Below are 22,525 nucleotides of genomic sequence, written 5' to 3' on the forward strand. Positions count from 1 at the left end.
TTTGAGCCTCACGTGTTAAGTTTTGTTAGTACAGTGGTTTATAATCTTTGAATGGGATCAGCAGATAACAATTCATTTTCTAAACTACTAGATGAAAAACAAATGTGCTGAATGAAGTACACTTCAAACTTTTTAAGACTGGCTATGTTCAGAATGGAATGCGGTAACACTTTATTTTGATGGTTGCTTTTGAACATTCTGTTGACAATGAGTAACGTTGCACCTATATGTCGACTAACTCTCACTAGAGTATTAGTAGACTTTCTGATTAATATCTGCTAATTCTTTTTTGAGATGGTGTCCCAACAGACATTCTACTGACTATCAGTAACTTAGCAAATACATGTCAACTTATTCTAACCCTAACACTACCAGTCTACTAATACTCTACCAACACTCTATTATTCTAACTGTAGTACTCTACAAGTCAAGTCGCTATTATCACTTAAAAATTAATGATATCTAAAGCAGCTATAGTGGTTTTTGGGGAAGAAAATGAAACGAAAGTCCAAAAAGATGGTTAAAATTTGTGGTTAATATGACTGCTTGTTCATTCAGCACACATAACATGTGATGTCAAGCAAAAAATTTTAAATATTTTGCCTAGCATACATACCTCAAACTAAGGGGAGTAAGAATAGTATGCTATTGGTGCTCCAATCAGCCATTTAAGACAATGCAGGTATGATTATCTCTTGAATAAATAATAAGTACATCATGCAGGTAAGCATTCTTTACAAATTTGGAAGAAAAATGTAAATCGTAGTTTTAATTTCATAGACTTTCATAGACTAGCGGCGTGCCTTAAGTCAGACCCTGCGTTCCAATGTGCATACTATCCACCCTATCTGCCCTAAATAGGATTGAAAATTACTAATATCACAATTTAGGATGGATAGTATGCACATTGGGACGCAGGCAGAGTGTTGCTCCACGTGTGTACTATCAGTCACAGCTGACTTTCTGAAGCTGCTGGGTAATGTAGTTTTTAACGGGAGAAAAGAGGCGAAGAGAGTAACGGTAGAACTACAAAGACCCACAATGCCGTTCGCGGACTGAGTAGAGGTCTCGAGCGGCGTGGTGGTAGTTAGACCGGCCGGTGCGCAGGGAACGTTGCGGTAGGGAGCCATGCGACCGGCTGAAACGGCGTTTTACCCCTTTAAATCGCGACAATCACATTGACAGGGTTACACGGTGATTTGAATTCAAGTAAGGCTTGTTGCTTTTCTGTTGTCATTACACATTTACCGCTTTATCGCTGGTAATTCAGCATTTTGATTTCTGTCAGCAGTCAATGGGAAATCAGTGTGGACACACCACACTAAGGCATGCGGGAATCTGAGGCGTTTGTGTGTCCAATTTAAGATTGTATTTGTAACAATTCACAGATGTCCCTTTTATTTTTTTAATCTCAACTAACTTACTGTTGGTGTTTTTAATTCACTCAGTGAGCACAATGCATAAGCCTACGGGGTAGAATTACATGAATTGGGCAGTACTGTCCACAGTATCATTCAAAACTTAGCTTAGCAGCCACACGATACATGGCCACCAACAGACTGATGAAATCAGTCAGGTTTGACCACATGACACAAATGTAATCAATGTCATATAGGGTTTGTATTGCTGTGACTGAGTGCAACTCTCAGTCACGTGACATCTCATCCTTATATAGACGTGTATGTATGACATGCAAGCTTAAACATGACTTGATCTTACCACAGTTACTTCACGAGAATGCGAAGAGCAAGAATTAGTATTAAACCCAATGTCAGGCCAGGAGGTCGAAGTGTGGCACCCACAGCAGAGAACAACAGCTCCCAAGGGTCCACAGCTGTTGATGACACCCAGCAAAAGCTGTCATCTTCTCCACAGTCTCAGCTGGAAGTCAAAGAGTCTGCTGTGGCGACAGGGGATGGAAATGTGCCCGGCTCTCCATCAGAGAAAGCATCACTGAACATGTAAGCTCACCTTGACAGCACCCCCAGAATTTACTACATAATATTTTTTTCTCCCTGGAACTATTTTTTTGGAAGACATTGGTTATAGAAATCAAGTATATTTTGGGCTGAATTGGAAAATGGCAATTGCCTCTCGTGTGGAAACGGTGTAGACATCAAATTGAAGATTGATTATTAAACATACACTACCATGCAAACGTGTGGAAATTAATACTTTTATTTATAATCTTGAAGGAAATTAATACTTTTATTTAGCAAAGATGTATTAAAATGATCTAAAGTGAGAGTAAAGACATATTACAAACAAATCAGTTAAAATAAAGTTTGTTGAAATGTTAAAGTACTAAAACCAGACTGAAATAAAAATAAGTGAAAGCTAAAGAAAAAAAAACAAATTAATAAGAACTTAAAATAAAATTCAAGTTGAAATATAGCAATAAAATCTAATTGATACTTGGTTTCATCATAGTCCTTGACTTCTTATCATAATCATTAGATTTATCTCATTTTGTTTTCAATTTTATTTTCTGTTTTTATTTTCTTTTTATCTTTTGTTGCATTGCTGTTGCATGTGAATGTGAACTTTGATATTTCAGATTATATGTTCTAACTTTGTACTTGGGGCGGGGCCAATATTCACTTCAGATCTGTCTTTATGACTTGACATGACTGCCTGAAGTAACTTAAAAATGAGTTAAATGGCTACTATACTTAAAAAGTCTCATGTGATCAAACCTGAGATTCAGAAGCACTTCAAATCAATTTTTTTTTTTTTTTTTCTTCTTCCTATTGTCCATTGTCAGTAATGATGGAGCGCCATCTAGTGTCAGCACACCTGCAACTACAGTACTTCATAGGAGGAGCAGAATCTCTGCCACACCAAACCTGGCCAGACCCAAAGTCCGTTCTGCTCCTCCATCAGAGCCATCCAAGACATCATCCCCTTTCCAGGCAGCCAAGTCTTTTCCTCATTCCTCCATCCCAGTTGCTATCAGCAGAGATGATTCACAAAACTCGACATTCTCAGATGCCACTACAGCAGCTAATTGCCCTCCATCCTCACCATGTCTTCCATCCACATCTGGCTGTCCAGAATCTCCATCATCAACGCCGTCACAACAAGAGCCTTGCCGAATTCCCCAAAAAATCCCAAATGAGGATTTCGGGCCACAAGAAGGAGCCACTCCAATTTCATGCACACTCTCACCGTATGTGAAACTGTCTCGTGTTGATGGACCAGACTCTCCCCTCAGGAACAAAATTTCTTCAGACAAGCAGCAGGTCTTGAGGGCCCTCAAACTGAAAGAACTGATGAAGCTGGAGAGGAAGAAAGAAAGAACGGTAAAGTCAATTTTAAATCTTTTAAAATTGTTTGGACCAGTAAAATGCCACATTTTTAAGCTTCTCACAAAAGAGATATCTACTAAAAATTCAACAAATTTCAATGAAAAAGCAAGTACAAGTCGAAATTTTAATTCATATATATGTAAACTTTGTTTTCAAAGGAGAAGAAAAGTAGACAGCATAAACATGAACATTGCATTGAGCCAGATCATGACAAAATGACCTTAGCTGATTTCATTTATTACCTGCCAGAGGCAAACCCTATGAAGTAAGTTAACTCTGATATAATACATCTTCAATGATATGTTTTACCCTCTTTCGGTTTCTTTTTGCATGTATGAACTAGCAATGAGCAATATAATTTTACAGCATTTATTAACCAGTTTGTTAATGTTAGTCCATATAAATGTTCATGTTAGTTTGCAGTACAACAATGTTAAACGATACAACACTTGATCTTACACGGAGAAGTAGAATTAGATGCAGAATAAGAGTTCATTGTTAGTTCATGCTTAGTAATGATTGTTTACATCTCAAAAGGTCCTCCCTTTCCACAGAGGAGACTCAAACACAGATCACTGCTCCACCGACTCCCACGTAAGTGAAATTAAACCTATATTATTATTTTTATGTATGCATATGTGTCACATGAAAGGAATTGCTGTTTGTATTTGGGGTTTCATATTGCTATGTACACTGTTTTTGACACTTGGTGTAAAATTAACTTGACATTCAGGACTGCGGTTTTTCCTGCATTATAGACAAAATATTTGGTTTGATTTGCGTGCTGTTTAGAGCCATGTCTTTCAAGATAATGTCATTGTTTGTGTGTCTTAGGGTGCAGAAAAATATGGCAGAAGCAGACGAGGAGGAAGATGATGATGCTGATGAGGAACTGCTTGTTCCCAAAGTCAGGGTGGCAGAAGATGGCTCACTGATCTTAGATGAAGAAAGGTGTGGTGACCTGAAAGAATCTGTAGAATCCAGTTCCTAAAAAGGGAAACTTTCACCTCAGCATTACTCTTGGATGTATTGATTTGAATTGATTTATTTAGTTCAGTTATTTAGCTAGATTGTTGGAAGTGGACTTGCTTGCTTTCATTTCCCCTACTGCTTCTCAGATGTGCTCCCAAACCTTGACCTTATTAATTAACCTTGTTAAGCCCCGTTCACGCCAAGGACGATAACTATAACGATACAAACATTGACAGCCAATCAGAATCCATCCTGCTATAACGAGCTTGAGAATTTAAAGAGGTAGATGCAAGTGCGCTTAGAATAAACAGACGATATAGTTTGCTGGTGTGGACGCTAATATTGTTATCTTCATAGTTATCGTCCTTGGTGTGAATGGGGCTTTAGTCCTGTCAAACCTTATTAATTGATGCAATTTCATTTTACACCAATTTTAGTTAAAACATTAGTGATTTTGTTGTTTTTATCATTTTATTTTATTTTTTTTTTTTTTACATATCTATATTGTTTTTATTAAGTTTTAGTTGTTATAATACTTAAAATGAAAACTTTTGACTTGGAAACTAAGTGAAATAAGTTTTTCTTTAATATATTTTATGTCAGTTAATGTTTATCTTATTTCAGTTTATGAAACTTTAATTTTTTTTAGGTTAATGATATGTGTAATGATGCATTAGTTACAAATGTAAAGATGCCATTTAGCACAGCCCATAACACTTTATTTCATCTTATATAATGCATAATTATCATTAATTGCTGATGGATTGCCATGTTGTGTTCAGTTTGACAGTGCGCATTCAGAGGACGTCTGATACAGTTGTAGAGAATGCAAATCCACTGTTTGAGCGAGGCTCTACTACAACATACACAAGTTTCAGAAAAAAATGCCATGTGAAAAGCTGGTCTGTCAGAGGTACAAATACTAAATGTTACAGCTGTTGGTTTTTAATTGTGTAGAAACATGAGATTTGATGTTTGGATTCTTGTTGAGCATAAAAATAGGTTGAATGTTAAATGATCTGTATTTTTTTATTGGTTTATTCCTTCTCTGTTATGTGAAGAGGCATGTTAAGAGCTTCTTGAAATTTTAGTGCGTGTGTGTTTCAGAAACGGATATGTTCTATTTGGCCATTAGTATGGTGGGAACAGACTTTTCCATGATCGCTCAGCTGTTGACTCACCGCAGCAGAGCAGAAATTAAGGTACAAGCCTTAATCATAACTTATCTCATTGACTGAACCTGAGGATAAATGTATTCATTTAAATTTGATCACTTTAAGTCTTAGAATTTATGTTTGTGTGCTTTTGTCTTTCCCTGTTTTATAGAATAAATTTAAGAAGGAGGAGAAAGCGAATTCATGGCGAGTGGATAAAGCATTCAGTAAGTTTTTTTTTATTTTTCTTTCTATCCGTCTGCCTGTCTATTGTTAAAAATGTACTGTACAGTCCATGCTCTGACATTTTGACTTTAGGAAATAAACGACCATATGACAGCGAGCTTTTCAGTTTCCTGCTGAAGAGGGTCTTGGCTAAAGACAAACAAAAAGGCAAATCCATAAAACTGGTTGTGAAATCCAGTAAAGCAAAGAAAAGCAAAGGTAATGTGCTCAAAAGTGATCTCAGATCTCAGAACCCACTGTACCACACTGTCCTACTTTCCTTTTGTGTCTTTTTTATTTATTTTTTATTTTTTTACTCTAAACCCTTCTCTTCATTCACCCAGGTGGTAAAAAATCCAAACAGCTTGAGGACAAAGACTCACTTAATGATGATGAATTGTGCAGTGTGGACAGTGTCTGTTTTGATTTAGAAAAGGAGAATGAGGACAGCAGTAATATGAATGAAGCGGATGTGCCGTCAAGTACAAGCAAGAAGCGTAAACGCACAAAAGACACTGAGCCAAAAGTGTTGTCATGTGAGAAAGCACCAAAAAAAGGTTTCACACTATTTGTTTGGCAAAATGTTATATGTAATGACTCATCATTGCAATTCAGATTTGTCCATTCTCACTGTCATTTGTGGAGCATGTTACAAAACCTGCACCTTGTCTGAACATAATAGTTTCCTGTATTAATAAGCAGCTGAATAATACGGAGCACTTTAAAGGACATTGTGGTGGGAAAAATTCGGGGTGAGTGGAAAAAATTCAGGGTGGGAGGAAAAAATTATTTTCAAATGTTTTGCGTTCCCTCGAGAAACTTTTGCGTTCTCTCGCAAAGATATTTGCGTTCCCTCGCAAAACCATTTGATATCGGACAAACTCTTCCTGTTTACTTTACAGCTTGCAGTGGTTACAGCTCGTATGTTCAAAATGGAGCGGTTCATAGAGTTTTATTTTGAACTTGCACTCAAAGTAATACAGTCAGTGCTTATGTCGAAGCACGGTTTTGGGACATTCTAAAACGCTTAATGTTTTAAAACAGTTACATTGGAGGACTAAATTCAATAATAATAAATCCTGATAAAAATGATTAGGCTAACATTAATAACCTTATTAATATTACCATTAATAAAGCAGAATATGAACGCAACGCCCTGCACGTTAAGCCTTTTCTTCCCCATAGAAAACGCTTAAGGTAGGCTATAATGAAAGGTTCATGCAGCTCGTATGTTCACAATGGAGCGGTTCTTAAAGTTTTTATTTTGAACTTGGACTCAAGTATAAAGAAATACAGTCAGTCAGCCAGTGGTTAGTTCAAGGCACGGTTTTGGGACATTCTAAAACGCTTTAAAGTGGCTTAATGTATTAAAACAGTGACATTAGGACCAAATTCGATAATAATAAATACGAATAAAATTTTTAGGCTTATATTAATAACCTTATTAACAATATTACTATTAATAAAGGAGAATAGCCCAGAATATGAATGCAACGGATTTGGTATTTTTAAATCACCGTTTTCATTATAGCCTACTAAGCTTTTATGGGGGAGAAAAAGCTTAGGCTACGTGCAGGGCGTTGAGTTCATATTCTGGGCTATTCTGCTTAGTAATATTATTAATAAGGTTATTAATATTAGCCTAATAATTTTATCAGCTTTTATTATTATCGAATTTGGTCCTCCAAGTCACTGTTTTAAAACATTAAGCCACATTAAAGTTTTTTGTCCCAAAACCGTGCCTTGAACTAACCACTGACTTATTAATTTAAGTTCAAAATAAAACTCTATGAACCGCTCCATTGTGAACATACGAGCTGTAACCACTGCAAGCTGTAAAGTAAACAAGAAGAATTTGTCCGAACTCAAATGGTTTTGCGAGAGAACGCAAAACATTTGAAAAAAAATTTTTCCTCCCACCTTGAATTTTTTCCACTCTCCCCGAATTTTTCCCATCACAATGTCCTTTAAAGGGCTCCGTAGAATAACAATTAGATCTGCTTCTCTTTTCAGGTAAATGCTTATTGGAAGCTGAAGATAGTGACCTTATGTGTGTGGACAATGACTCTGTAAACGCAGATAATGAAGATCAGTCATGTATGTCCGTATCAAAAAAGAAATGCAAACAAACAAAAAAGGGTGACCAGGAGGGGAAAGAAGTGAAAACAGAAGAAAAACAGAAGACAAAGAAGAACAAAAAGACACACAAAGGTTTCTGTTGATACTTTGACATTACCAAGGGCACCCTAAAGACCCTCTGACATCAAAATCAGAGTCAATGTGTGTTAGCTGTAATTCTGTCTATATTATTGTACACTACTAAAAATTCACTTGGCAGATGTACACTACTGTTTCCAGTGATAGCAAAGCTGAATTTTCTGCAGACATTAATCTAGTCTGGATCATCTAGTCACATGTGATTATTTGTGATCGATTTAATTTTTTTAATCCTTGCTAAATAAAAAAATTAAAAATCTTACCCCAAACCTTTGAATTGCAGTGTGCATGTTTAAAATATACTTTTTATAAACTTGACAGTACTGAATGAAGAACCTACTGATGGAGAAAATGGTGCAGTGAATGACGAGTGTAATGAGGCATCTGCCATCCAAACTAAAAAACGGAAACGCTCCAAAAAGTGCGAGAAGGAAGAACAGGAACTTACAAAATGTAAACTGAAGACTAAAAAGAGCAAAACATCACAGCAGGGTAGAGGATTTTTTTGGAGGATTTTAAAATGCATTACAATACATTTTTAAAGTGCTCACTGAAAGTTGATGTTTGCTTTGTAAAATTCATCTGATTTGTATGTTCTCCACAGAGTGTACTGGATCTGAGCTGGGTGCTGATTGTAATGAAGACCCGTTAACAGACCCTGGTGCTGAAGACGATCAAGGGTATGTAAAATTCTTACCAATGTCAGAAAGTTTTCTTTCGGCAGTGCTTTAATTGCAAATCTTTATCAATTACCCCATTATGTGTCAGGGAGAAGCTCTATCCAGAGAGAGCAACTAAGGAGGAGGTTTCACAAAGCTCCACCAAACATTCAAAAAGGCCCAATTTGGCAAAAAGAAAAGCCAAAAAATGTTCTGAGCCAAAAGCAACAGTAGAGATTGAGGATACAGCAGAAGAATGTCAAGATAAGAGCTGCAGCGAATCAGAGAATGAGGTATGTTTTCACATCTGAGTTTGATTCCTCACCTCCCTAGCCTCTCTTTTTGTTTGTTTACCACAGTATATTGATAACCACCCAGGATAAAATAATGTTTTAAAGGGATAGTTTATCCTGAAATGAAAATTGTCAGCATTTACTCACAATCATGTCACTCCAAACCTGTATGAATATCTTTTGTGGAATGCAAAAGAAGATATTTTGAAGAATGTTGACATTCATTGAGGCATTTCTGAAAATATCTTGTATTTGTTTTCCACAGAAGAAAGTCATACAGGTTTGGAAAATGACAAGCTTTTGGTGAAATATCCATTTTTTTTTTTTTTTTTCTTATTGCTTTTACATCTACCAGACAGACCATTTCTTAAAACAAATTTTGCCATTAAACAAACTCACAAACACCCGTGTGTTTCATTAGTGATAACTTACATGAATATCAGTAGGTATAATCCTAAAACATTTATTTATTTATTTTTATTATTATTATAGTTGAGGATCATCCATCTTGCTGAGAAACAGCTCCAGAATCAGCCGGTAGTTGTTCTGGAGAGAACTCCTCCAAGGTCAATTATGATTCTTTCTTTTAGCACATTTCAGTACTACACAGTGATCTTTTGAAAAGAAAAAAAAATATATATATATATTCTTTCAGCTGTTATAAATTATATCATATCACAGGCTAAAAGATTCACACAGCTCATCTGAAAGCCAAGACCAACCACAGACCTCCCAGAGCCCACAGCATTCTCCTGGACGGCAGATGAGAGCGGAAAAGGTCAAACGCAATCTGACTGCTTCAGGTGATGCTGTTGAAGTCTCGACAGCAGGCCCCGGTGTTAAAGAGGATCAAGGGTATGCAAAATTATCTTCCCAAGATCAGGGTATGGGATTTTCTTTTAGTAGTCCTCTAATTACAAATCTTCATCAATTGCCTCATAATGTGTCAGGGTGAAGCTCGTTCAAGAAAGCTCAACTAAGGAGGAGATTTCACAAAGCTTCTCCAAACATTCTCCTGGGTGGCGGACGAGAGCAGAGAAGGTCAAACACAATCTGACTGCTGCAGAAGGGAATCAGATAGACCAGTGTCATACTGGCTCACATCCATCACCAGTGGAAATGAGCAGCACTGCCATGCTGAATCAACTGGGCATCCAGGACTCTAAAGAGATGGAGGCTGATCAACGCATCGAAGAGGTAACGCAAATAGCTCTAATTGCATGTGCTCAAATTTTCCTACAATAATGGAAAAAAAGAGAAGCTGCAGGGCTCGCAAAATCGCTAGCCCGACGTCCCGGGGCTATTGTGTTTTCCAGTCTGGCTACCAAAATGTATCACCGCCTGCCCGGTGGGCTACCTTAAATACAGATCTCCCGCGGGTCCTTATAAACTCTTAAAGTGAGTTGTATCAAACTTAAGGCCATAAAAAGTTTTAAATACGTTAAATGGTATAAGAAATGTCTTAATTATAATTTCTAGAGGTCTTACAGTTGGGGACGGAAAGACAAGAGTCGCGATACGGCAGGATTAAACTTCAAAAGGCAATGATGTCATTGAATAAATATGAGCGCTGCAAGTTTCAAGTCAAAACGCAGCGCGGATGTCTATAACTATAATTCCTGATAAAGCAGCTGTTTGTGTACAGCGTTTTCGGGGAAACCGCAATATTTCAGCGCTCCTAAAGCGCCACCTCGTGGCAGAGAATGAATTTGCATTTCCAGTAAGCCTTTCTTGCTGTTTATGGTCAGATCAATGCAAATATCAACTTTTTACGCAGCAAACACATAAGAGTTGTAAATGAGAAAGAAGTGAATATGCCTTAAAAAAATTGTAACAATTAAGACAGTAATATTTATACATTTTAAATTAACAATTTATATGCTTGATTTATTCCTTTTCATAAAAATGGTCTATAGCCTGAAATGCTGTTGTATAAGATTTTTGTTTTTGTGGAAACCTGTATCTGAACTGTAAATCATGTAATTTTATGGCTCAAAACTGTATGTTACCATAGACATTGTCCAACCCCGCTCATTCTGTTCATTTTACTTGTACAGCTCTTAAAATGGGTCATAAATTGCCTTAAATTTATTTTTAAAAATTCTGCAGATACCCTGTAAATAGTGAAATAAGATTCCTTCCTTCATATTTGTTGATATTTGTGTATTGAAAATATTTTTGATTTGACATTTAAACTCCTATCTGTTTTTCTATATTAAAAAAAAAAAAGGTCTTTTTTTAATTTGGGCTAGTTAAATTAATTTTCGGGCTACCAAAATCTGAAGAGTACCTGCCCGAAGGGCTACCAGGTATTTTGAAATTTTGCGAGCCCTGAGCTGTGAATTTGTGTAGTGTGACATGGATCTGTTTCGGCCTTCATTAAGGTAACGGAGTGCCAGTAATCACTACAATATAAAGGTTTTGTTTGTTTAGTGCTCTGTAATACTTAGAGCATCATTTTTTTTAAAGCTATGATCATTACATGTATAGATTTCTGATTATGTAGTGCATTGTTTTGATGTTGTACAGCGTTTTGATGTGGAATATTATTCTACAGATTATTTTAAATATGTCACTATTATGCTCAGGGTTTGAATGTAAACAGACCAATAGAAAGATTAACTACTCATTTTAGATAATACACAGTTGAGTCCAATTACCTTTTTTCTTTTTAGGATTTAAATTTACATCATTTAGAGTTTTTAACTCCATCTGAAGTAAATGGTGAGTATGCATTCATACTGATGTTTTTATATTTATATCATTGTAGTAAGACCAGTTAGACAAAGTGGGCAATTGTGTGTGTCGTAGAAATTTGCACTCATACTTACTCTAGTGTAAAATAACTGTTTTCAAGTGATTACTCCAGTCTTCAGTGTTACATGATCCTTCAGAAATCATTCTAACATGCTGATTTGGAGAGCAAGAAACATTTCTTGTTGTTATCAGCTGTGCTCCTTAAAATTTTATGGAAACTGTGATACATTTTTTGTAGGATTCTTTGATGATTAAAAAGTTTAAAGAAAAGCATTTATTTGAAGTAGAAACCTTTTGAAACATTATAAATGTCTTTTACTATCATTTTTCATGAATTTAATCCATCCTTGCTACAAACTTTTGAATGGTAATGCAATGGATGACATTACCTAGAGTCTGCTTCTAGGCTCTTTATCTAATCTCATACACAGATCTTTTGTTGGGGTGCGACACACATTACCAGTTGAAAATGGGTGTAATGCTTCTTTTAATATCCTCTTAAGGTCAGACATTACTCACAAGAGCAGTTGTGTTGGTGTCTCATGACGAAGTGAAGCACTACCTCAGGAGTCAAGCACAAACCACTGCAGAGGAATCAACCTCTGAGACTCCGCAGGACATGATACCTGCCAGAGGCCATCATGTCAGTACTGGAGGAGTTTGTTGTTTGTGTAATCTGTTATTGTTTGTGCATTACTCAAGCAGTAATCATAACAATGACTGCTGATGTGATACGCAGGTGGGAGAGCATAGGGATGGTCTTGATGAACATTGCTCCTCTAGTGGTGTTCTAGAACAGAGTGTCTCTCAAGATCAAGATGTGAAGGAAACTGACACTGCCTCCATTTCTGCCCAACTAAGCATTGCTGAAAAAAGGAGAAGGATTTTCAAGCCCAAACCCAGTCTGAGCCGGGCAGCACAGTCCATCCGCAGACCTCTGAATGAAAGTGAGCTTGAGATGTATATAAACCATGAGCTAAGAAGACTGTCCAGTAGCCTGTGTAGAGTGTATAATGCTGTGTGTTGTGTTCTGTTCTGAATGAGGGCATGTGTTCTTTCCAAATCCAGATACCTCGTCTTTCATACATGACTCAACGCAGCTGCAGTGTAGCAGTCCTGAGGAAGTCCAAGTGAAGATTGCTCCAAATGAATGCCTTGTTGAAGCGCACAGGGACCGTCCTGAGGAAGAGCTTACATGTAGTGTTACTCCAGAAGTGAGCGGCCTCCAGAATGTTAAGGTGAGAGAATTTTTTAAAGCAGTGACTTGAGTGTGTGTTCTGATGATGTGATGGAAATCCAAACATGCATTTGACTTGCAGTGAGTTTTCTCTTCTTTAATGCCTTTTTGTACGTCCAGGATGATGAAGCAGAAACCACAGTAGATGATCTTCCTTCCTTAACATCAATTGGTAAGATTAAAAGCATTGGGGTTTTTTTATATTTGGTTGTCTTTCTTTCTTTCCTTCCATCTTTCTACTTTCTTTTTTTATCTTTTCTTTTTTGTCTGTCTGTCTTTGGTTTTTTTCCCCTTTCAACTCATTTTAATTTACCTATTTGTCTCTATACCACTTATCTAAATAAGGAAGTACTCCAATAGTTAGTAAGACAGAGGACCAGGAGATCGTACCCTTCCTTGAGAAGCCTCTGGTTCCTGACACCACACCATCAGACAAAGGTGCAACATCAAAAACCCATAATTAAAGTGCTTAACTTGGTTTGCAGCAGATCCAAAAGTTAAAAGACAATGACTTTTACAGATGTGCCTGAAAGAAGAGAATTTGAAAGGTCTCCATCTCAGACATCTGAGAATGAAGATCGAATTACTGATCAGGAGGGACAGGATTCAGAGACTGTTGAGTCTGAAGTCAAAGACACCATGATTGAGGAACCTCAGACAGAGCTGAAGAGGGTTGTTCCAGTCAGGTGTGCAGTGGCAGATGAATGAGTAGATGGCTCAAATTGACGGTTTGTCTTGAATGTTTTTAACAATGTTTTTGCTCTGTGGTGTCATCTGTACAGCTGTTCTGCTGATGGTTCCTCAGTTTATGCTCAGGACAGTGTTGCCCCAGAGAGAAGCAGTCAGTTTGATAAGCAAACACCCACACACCTGGAAGGGGCATCTCTGGTCATGATTAATCCTCAAAAGACCTCAGAGCCTAATGAAGGTAGGGTTCGTGCTGTTCAGGTTGAGAACATTGCTTTAAATATCACTAGTGTTGCTGCCAATGATTGAGACATGACATCTTCATTTAGATCCTGCTGAGAAGCCTGAACATAAAAGTCCTGTTAAAGCCAAGCATAGTGATTTGGATCATGCCAAAGAGAAGATCTCCAGAGAAGATAAGCTTCTGTCATCTGAAGAAAATTTACAGGAACATAAACAGGATGAGGATCTCCTGTCCCCTGTCCCATTACTTAGCTTAAAACAAACTTGCACTGGTAAAGGAAACAAAGAACAAAATGGTGGGTTTTAGACTTATTATTTTTAATAAGTTTGATTTAATTTGATTTTCTTTATAGAAATATTTAGTCTACATATTTGATGATGATGATGATGATGATAGATACTTTATTAATCCCCAAGGGGAAATTCAGAAATTTAAACTCCATATTAGAACAAAACTGATTAGGAACCATGCTTTATGTATACACGCAAACGATTGAGTCTGTTCATATAGACCCAGTTCTCAGTGATGCTTCATCTGCACTATTTGAAGCACACAGCCCGGTTTCATCTTTTTCTGATCCAACAAACGAACCTGCAAGCAACCTGTGTGATATGGACTTGTATGTACATTGTTTGTAGCTTTTTTTAGCGGCTTTAATTGATAATAGTTTCTAATAATTTATATAGTCTTATTAAATGATGGATAATATGCTGTTTAAATGTTGCTTTAGGATGCAGTTTAGTGAGTCTGCAGCTGAAGACATTCAAATACCAAATAAGCAGGATTCAGAAAATCAAGACCACACAGAGGAGCCATCAGAAGCTTCTGAGGTAAAGAGTTCTGACAAACAACACCTTGTGTATTCTCTGTTTTCTGAATGAAATAAACACCTTTTGAACTAATGAATTTTTTCTGGCAGGAATGCATTGCCTCTCTCAATGAAAATTCAAAATCTGCAATTTCAGATTCAGCTGGAGTGGATAAAGGTGCAGTTGGTAATGGTGACATGAATATGTGATCCAGAGAAATTAAAATACTTGTAAAAAATAAAATGTAATTGTACTGTGCTGTCATCACCATTCAAAAGATTGGGGTTTAATGAAGTCTCTTCAGCTCACCAAGGCTGTCTTTATTTGTTCAACAAAAACAGTAATACTGTAAAATATTATTAGAATTCTAATGCTGGTTTGGTGCTCAAGAAACATCTCTTATTACTATTATTAATTTTAAAAACAGCTGCTTAATATTTTGTGGAAACTGCTATACATTTTTCAAGATTTTTTGCATTTAACAAACATCTTAACTGACAATTTAACATCCTTGCTAAATAAAAATATAATATATATATATTTTTTAACCTTATCTTTAAATCTGACCCTAAATTTTGAATGCTAGCATATGTTATTGTTTTAACAATTTCCTTCCTTGTCACAGATGAACAGTCTGAGGAGGAGCCCACATTTATTTTAACTTTATATGAGATTCCAGCCTCTCAGCTCTTCCATGAGGCTGCCTTTGGGCAGCAGGACACTCCCCCCAATGAACTGCAGCCAGCACAAGTCCAGACACCTTTGCTGTTCTCAAGCAGTTCACATTCTCATTCCTTCACATCAGAGCCTTCCAGGTACATTTCCCTTCCAGTCCAGATTTAATTAGATAATGTTTTACACAGTAAAAAACAAAATCCATTCCTTTCATCCTTGATGACCTTGTTTTGTAGTGCATCTCTGAACATGGTGTCTGAAGAGACCAGTAATCTCTGTAAAAGTAGTCCTCGCAAGGTGGTGGATGACTTCCTCGATCCTCTTTCAAAAGAAGCAGCAGATGATGCTAGTACACAATTGATATCCTCACAGGAAAGCAGTCGTGATGATGTGAACTCTTTAATTAGTCCACCCGGGATGTTCTCTTGTAATTCTGCCACGGTATGATGTAGTGCTCCTTTTGTTATCATAATTTGCAGTGTGTTTATATTTTGTAGCAGTTTTGGAAATTAAAATGTTTTCTCTTTCGGTAAAAGCCAACACATGTGCCGAAGTCGGATGAGGTCCTGAGATTCCTGACAGAATCCCCAGAAACTAAAGCACCTACTCAAAGGAGATGTAGGAAGTTCACTTGCATTCAACTTTTATGTCATATATTAAAATTGGTATATTCATGTAGATTAGATGGTAATATCCTGTCTCATCTCTCCATGAAGGCAAGATAAAGGTCAAGCCAAAACTAAAGCCATGTGTGAAGGCTGGGCCTTCAAGAAATGGCCAGTTTGACTGTACACCTAGTCAGAATCTACCAACATCTCAAGCCACAGCACAAACTGAGATTGAATCCAAACAGAAAATATCTGCTCAGGAAACAGTTGGTCCTGAAAGCCACTCAAGCCTTGAAGACAGTGAGAGGGAAGCCCATCATGGACCTGACGGCGTGATATCAACAGCTATTGTGCCAGTGTCTGAAGATATGAGAGATGAGAGTGAACGTCCTCTCAGAACAGAACTCCATAGGAACGAGGACTCTGTTGTTGACCCTCCAGTGAGTCAGAGGCTATTCTCTGTTGAAACAGAACAGTTTTTTCTACATAAATCAGTCATTCATGTAAGTGTTTCTTCACAGGTGCACAGTACGTTCATAAAGGAGTCTGAGGGGAACAATGAAGCTGGTTATGAGAGTATTTCACACACAGAGTTGGCTGATGCCTTCGTACTCTCATCAGGAGAAATGAAGGATGTTTTTAATAAGGAAAAGGAAAGCCCTCATGATAGTGAGCTCCAAAAACCTGAGGGCTTATCTGTATGTCTTACAGAGAGTGAGAAAGCTCTTCCTGCAATTATTGACCAAGTAAGTGTTTTTGTTTGTTTAAACAAAACATTAGTCCTCATCATATTCCTTATGAAATTGCTTGACGAATGGTCTTAAATTTTAATTTTCAAGTTTACTAGGAACACATCCCACAAGTTTATTAGTACTTGTGTCCACAGGAGGAAAAAATGGCAGATATTTCTAAAAAGCCTGATACTTGCAGAGAGGCATCATGTGTGTCGTCATCTGCATCTCAAGAGAAAACTGTGCCCTTTAGGAGAGGTAATGATATTAATGTCCCTTTAACTGACTTATTTTATCATTTTAAAGGGATAGTCACCCAACAAGTAAAATAGTCATCATTTACTCACCCTCATGTAATTACAAACCCATGAGACTTTTGTTCATCTTTGAAACACAAATGAAGATATTTTTAATATTTTTAAGTGGTTTAATCCAAGTCTTAAGAAAAGGCACTATACTTAATTTTGGCTTTTACTGATCAACATACATACATAAAGCACATCGTGGATAAATAGAAGCTCAAACTTACTTGCTTGACACTTAAGAACAAACCTCACCAGATTCATTACTTTTAACTTTTAATAATCCCTATTTCCTTGTTCTCAAGGCAAGTTGCAAGTGAAGCCTAAAATCCTCAAAACGACATCTACTCAAGATGATTGCTCTAGACAGAAGCTATCTGACTTTGGGTGTAATGATCCAGCCACAACTCAAATAATTTCACCAGAACCTCTGATTAAAGAAGAATCCATTAAAGTGGAACAGAGATCAGAGCAAGAAGATTTCTCTGATATTCCAAAGGAGGAATTAGACAGAGAGCCTGCTGGGATTGCTTCGTCCTCACAACTTCAACAGCTTATACCATTCAGCATTGCAAAAACAACAGCACAGTAAGAAACGGCTATTTTAATAAATATCCTTAAATCTGTGTACAATTATTATAGGCAATTTTTTTTAACTTTCTGTCAAAGCACTGAATTGCAACCAGTGGAACTGAAAATAGAGGGTAGGCATGAGGATGTGTCTCACGTGGTGTTGCCTGATATATTGGTGCCGGTTTCTGCTGAAATGGAAGATGGTGATCATATGGCGAGTGGAAGTTCTGTCCAAAGCAGTCTCCAAATTGGTGAAGAGAGCCAGCAGGTTGTCGCTGCAGAAGCAAACCAGGAGATGCATTCGCATGATGGTGTTTCACACATGCTGCTGACTGATATGCTGATCCCCGTCTGTGAGAAAATGGAAGATGATTTAAGCAAGGAATGGACAACCGCAGGAGAGAAAAGCCCTCATGAGGAAGGGAGATCTCAGGTTAGTTAGCTGAATGGCATGAGTAAGGAGTACTGGCAGATATTTTTTAATTGATATTGGTCAGTATTGGTTATTTAATAAATGCTCATTTTTATTTCCACATTTGTGTTTTCAAAATTAAATAAAATGTATATTATTAGCAAATTGGCCATCATTTTATTTGAAATGTATACTACAGGTGAGAGAGGATCCAGATACTGCAGACCTGTTCTGTCAAATATCGCAATCATCAAATGTGGGACCGTCAGTATCACCCAAGAGGAAAAGAGCCACTCAGGGAAAAGGTGGTGAAACACTTTTAAAATTTTGTCTTTTCTCAACACACTGTTTAGTTTCTGTAACAATTTGATGAATTATCTTTGAATAACATTCTATTTTATGCCCCTTGCTTTTAAGGCAAGTTATTGGTAAAGATGCCGTTTCCCAAAAGAAAGACTGGAGATTCCCCTAAGAGTGGCGAGCAATCACACACCGTTCCTCTGTCAATCTTAATGTTGGAGTCAGCACAATGTAGTGCTAAAACATGGTATGAGTGACTTTATTTTCTGATCTATACATTTTACATTTTCACCAAAATATATAATTACTAATGGTTTGGTATTTCTGTCTTAGTGCTGACTTGGTGCCCACTGGCTCGGAGGACCATGAGGAAGCATCTGGAGGTGTTTCACACATTGTGCTGTCTGATATTTTGGTCCCTGTAATGGATGAGACCGCTGAAAGCGGCCTTCACAAAGAGGCCTTATCTGCTGGTCTTCAAGAAGATGCAGTTAAAGTATGTTTCTGTATTTTGACAGGTCATTGATTGCTTGAGTACTTTTTATCCTAATAAAAAATTCTGCAAAATTATAAATTGTTTACCTGCCACAGGTTGAGAAGACAACAGATATTGAGAGACCAGCAAATACTGAAATAGAAGAGATGACTGCAAGTCAGTCTGTGGCAGTGGAATGGAAAACACCCTGCTGTAGGAGAGGTAAGAATGTATAAAATAATGTAAAGCAAAATAATTGTCACACTTTATTTTAAGGTCCAGTTCTTGCTATTAACAAACCATTAAAGGTGCTGTATGTAGGATTTTGACTCTACTAAAGCATCAAAATACCATAATATGTTTGCAGATATTTAAGAAACATGCTAAGTTAACATACATGTTTATCTGAAAAACAATACTACAGTCAGTTATTCTCTTTTGAAAATGTGCATTCCGGCCCGGAATGTCTGTGTTTGTTATGGTTTGTGAAACCCGCCCACTGCCAGTTTACCCAATTGTATTTCGGCACCGCGGGTTGCCAGTTGGTGGAAAACACAGTGTATTTAATTGTATTCATCGTCATGTGCGCTCGTTCCTGTTGGTGTCGTTAATCTGGCAACCTGCGTGTGCCTCAAGTCTGAGGAGGAGGGGCCGGGTGAAAAAAACGTCTCCAATATTTTGAATTTGGACTGCAATACCTAGTTCAACCGCTGGGTGTCAATCCTACATACAGCACCTTTAACTTCGACTTTTGCTTCAATAAACTCCTAATTTTCTGCTTATTAATAGTTAGTAAGGTAGTTAAGTTTAGGTATTTTGTAGGATTAAGGATGTAGAATATAGTCATGCAGAATATGTGCTTATAAGTATTAATAAACAGCCAATATGTTAATAATAGGCATGCAAATAAGCAACTAGTTATAGTGAGAATTGGTCCCTATACTAAAGTGTTACATTTACTTATATATATATATATATATATATATATAAACAGTGAAACATAACTAACTCCCCCATAATAGCGTTTAAGTTAAAAATGATTTTTTTTTTTTTTTTTTATTTAAGCTACTTTTTTCTATCAAATTTAAGCATCTATTAACATACATTTATTATTTAAACAGACAATTTTGGATTTGCTTCTAATTTCATGCTTTTAATCAATATTGAATCTATTTTTCAAGGCACATTGCATCCAATACCTAAATTATCAAAAAGGAAAGATGATCCTTCAGAAAATGACCTCTGTCAGCCCAGCTCTACACAGACCTCTGTAGCTACACCTCAGCAGTCCCTGGACCCTCAAGCAGTGGAATGGTCTCTCAAAAGCAATATGCTGCCCATGGACTCAGATGAGATGGAGAACTGGTGTGAAGGAGTTTCCCACATGTTGCTGTCAGATGCATTTGTGCCCGTTTCTGAAGAGACTGGAGAGAACAGCACGGAGCTAAAAGTGTTTGTCTTAAGCAGTCCTCATAAGGATGAGCAAATCGGTTTTAGTCCGACAAAGAGTGAGGAGACGCCCTCTGAAATTTCAAGTGATGTATGCTATTTTAAGAAGCATTTAGCTGCAGTTCATAACAATTGGTTTTATATGGACACGTCTCATGAAGATGTCTAGATCACATTTTATTAAAAAAAGCCTTTATTCAAAAACATGTTAAATAATTAAAATGATTTAAAAATTATTAATAAATATTAATAAAATAAAATTATTTTTAAAAGATATACATGTATATTGAGGGAGTAAAATGAACAAAATATTTAATTAAATTTTGGAGTGAAATGTGACCTGGACAGGTTTTTAGAGATGGATCTATATAAAACTTTAAACAAGGTGACAATGACAATGAAAAAAATCTGTTTTATAGGTACACCAATTAAATACTACTTCTGACATGCCAAAGTCAAATGAGAGTCTGCCAGCATCACAAGCAAAAAAATCACCAGCAAGAAGTCAGTCATTCCTTATCATAGACTTTTATATATCTTTGTCCCCATTATATTTTGTACTATTTGTTTTTTTTTATTCCCTGATTTCTCTCAAAAAGGTACATTTCAGATGACGTTAAGGTCACCTGAAAGAAGCCTTAAAGATCAGCCTCATATGCTGAAGCCAACCCAAGCTGCTCCGACAACACCTCAGCGAACTCAGACATCAAAGGTGAAAGAGTCCATGGGAACTCCAACAAGACAACAAACAGGAGAGATCTCAAGTGCGTGTCGGGTACAGCTAGAAAGGTTATCTGTAGAGGAAATCTGCAGTGCTCAAAGTGTCCTGCAACCAAAGCATCACAGCACACCTGTCACTGTAAAACCCACTTCTAGAGGGTAAGGAAGCTTCCATTTCATGCCAATGACATGGTATGCAATTCTTTTCAGATTGTCAAAATCATAATATTTAGTGCTGTTCACAGTAAAAACATCTGTTTGTATTCTTAGGAGTGAGATGGACAAGGCATCTCTGGTTTTGCATGGAAGCAGAACCTCTGGTTTAGAATCACATGCTGATGAGGAGCCGCCCATGCCGCCAGGATACTCGCCAAGGGTTGTCCTTCATCGAATACCATTAACAGCTACTGATGAGAACACTTCTACGCCTACTTTGTCCCCAGCTAGAATGTCCACCACAACCTCCCGAACACTGGCAGATCATCAGGTACACGCTGTCATCTATAATCAAATCATTGCATTATGTACATTATTTGTGACCCAGTCTTAAGTAGCAATATCCAACAATACATTGTATGGCTCAACATTCATTAGGATATTAAGTAAAGATCATGTTCCATTTAAGATATTTTGTAAATTTCCTACTGTAAATATCAAAACTTAATTTTTGATTTGTAATATGCATTGATAAGAACTTCATTTGGACAACTTTAAATGTGATTTTCTCAATATTTAGATTTTTTTGCACCCTCAGATTCCAGATTTTCAAATAGTTGTATCTCTGCCAAATATTGTCCTATCCTTACAAACCATACATCAATGGAAAGCTTATTTATAAAAAAAAAAAAAAGACCCTTATGACTGCTTTTGTGGTCCATGGTCACATTTGACCTTATTGTTAGATAGGGACTTGATAGCTTTGAATCGATAACCATTTTTATATTGGTCGTTTTCATTAATGCTACATCCTCTGTTGTGCAGTCGCCTCAAAACAGCCCTCCTGTCTCCGGTTTGGATGCTGATAAGAATCCTGATCAAGTGTCCCACTTCTTACTGGATGACATCTTCACTGAAGTTGTGGATCCGGATTGATTCTTATTTGGGATGTTTTGGTTAAATTTCACTGCTGCTGTTCCACTGTATTGCACTAAAGTGGATGAGGTGTAACCCTGTTACACTGTTAATTATAGACCTGTTAGAGAATTGCTAGTAATTATAAAACAATTTCTCTAATTAAATTTTGTTCATGAAGGGAAAACCTATATTATATACATTTCTGTTATGAGGCCTTTGTCCTTTTTTGGTGATGAGACATGCAGTGATACAGGTTAAGTCACAGCTCTGTTATTTATTTCTATTTATTTAATGCTGAACATCGCACCACTTTTATCAGTGTGGTTTTTACTGACTGATCTTGTTTTGTTCAGTGCAAATATGTTTTTATGGTTACTGTATGTTACTTTCAGTTGTTTTTCTTTCTGAGAGCAAAGCCCTTTTTGTGGGTTATACCTTTCTCAAGTGAGAATTCATTATAAAGAATGTTCATGAATAATTAGATATTGTCAGTTGTATTTGCAATTTGTGGTACAGTCTGGATATTGCCGTTAAATTCTTATTTTAAAAAGTTGCAGATCGTAAAATTAATAAGGTCTCTCGAAAAGATTTTTACTTAAGAAAATCAATAATAAAATGCTGTCCGTAGCAAATGGAAAGCATTT

General features: G+C 36.8%; 1 protein-coding gene across 4 annotated transcripts; it reads left to right on the forward strand.

Annotated features, from left to right (window-relative positions):
* The first annotated feature begins 1,050 nt into the window (after positions 1 to 1,050).
* LOC131540062 (transcription factor TFIIIB component B'' homolog) lies at positions 1,051 to 22,428 on the forward strand. 4 transcript variants are annotated; one of them, XM_058774485.1, is made up of 47 exons: positions 1,051 to 1,209; positions 1,725 to 1,961; positions 2,765 to 3,302; positions 3,467 to 3,573; positions 3,846 to 3,902; positions 4,143 to 4,259; positions 5,063 to 5,193; positions 5,388 to 5,482; positions 5,607 to 5,661; positions 5,753 to 5,878; positions 6,004 to 6,216; positions 7,673 to 7,870; positions 8,198 to 8,368; positions 8,481 to 8,556; positions 8,645 to 8,828; positions 9,321 to 9,394; positions 9,510 to 9,683; positions 9,779 to 10,025; positions 11,504 to 11,552; positions 12,089 to 12,228; positions 12,325 to 12,532; positions 12,654 to 12,823; positions 12,943 to 12,994; positions 13,168 to 13,260; positions 13,343 to 13,508; positions 13,605 to 13,750; positions 13,839 to 14,048; positions 14,264 to 14,372; positions 14,484 to 14,583; positions 14,673 to 14,754; positions 15,188 to 15,377; positions 15,474 to 15,678; positions 15,774 to 15,855; positions 15,954 to 16,285; positions 16,367 to 16,591; positions 16,732 to 16,834; positions 17,184 to 17,466; positions 17,548 to 17,884; positions 18,063 to 18,168; positions 18,281 to 18,410; positions 18,497 to 18,659; positions 18,755 to 18,860; positions 19,820 to 20,178; positions 20,507 to 20,591; positions 20,687 to 20,966; positions 21,078 to 21,294; positions 21,789 to 22,428. In XM_058774485.1, exons 2-47 carry the CDS (start codon positions 1,738 to 1,740, stop codon positions 21,897 to 21,899), a joined length of 7,626 nt encoding a protein of 2,541 aa, XP_058630468.1. In that variant the 5' UTR covers positions 1,051 to 1,209; positions 1,725 to 1,737; the 3' UTR covers positions 21,900 to 22,428. The 4 variants fall into 4 exon arrangements, with proteins under 4 accessions (XP_058630468.1, XP_058630469.1, XP_058630470.1 ...); XM_058774486.1 differs by having other exon boundaries at positions 14,673 to 14,748; XM_058774487.1 differs by having other exon boundaries at positions 14,673 to 14,739.
* Positions 22,429 to 22,525: the final 97 nt, after the last annotated feature.

This window comes from Onychostoma macrolepis, chromosome 05 (assembly GCF_012432095.1).
Source record: "Onychostoma macrolepis isolate SWU-2019 chromosome 05, ASM1243209v1, whole genome shotgun sequence".
Taxonomy (NCBI): Eukaryota; Metazoa; Chordata; class Actinopteri; order Cypriniformes; family Cyprinidae; genus Onychostoma; species Onychostoma macrolepis.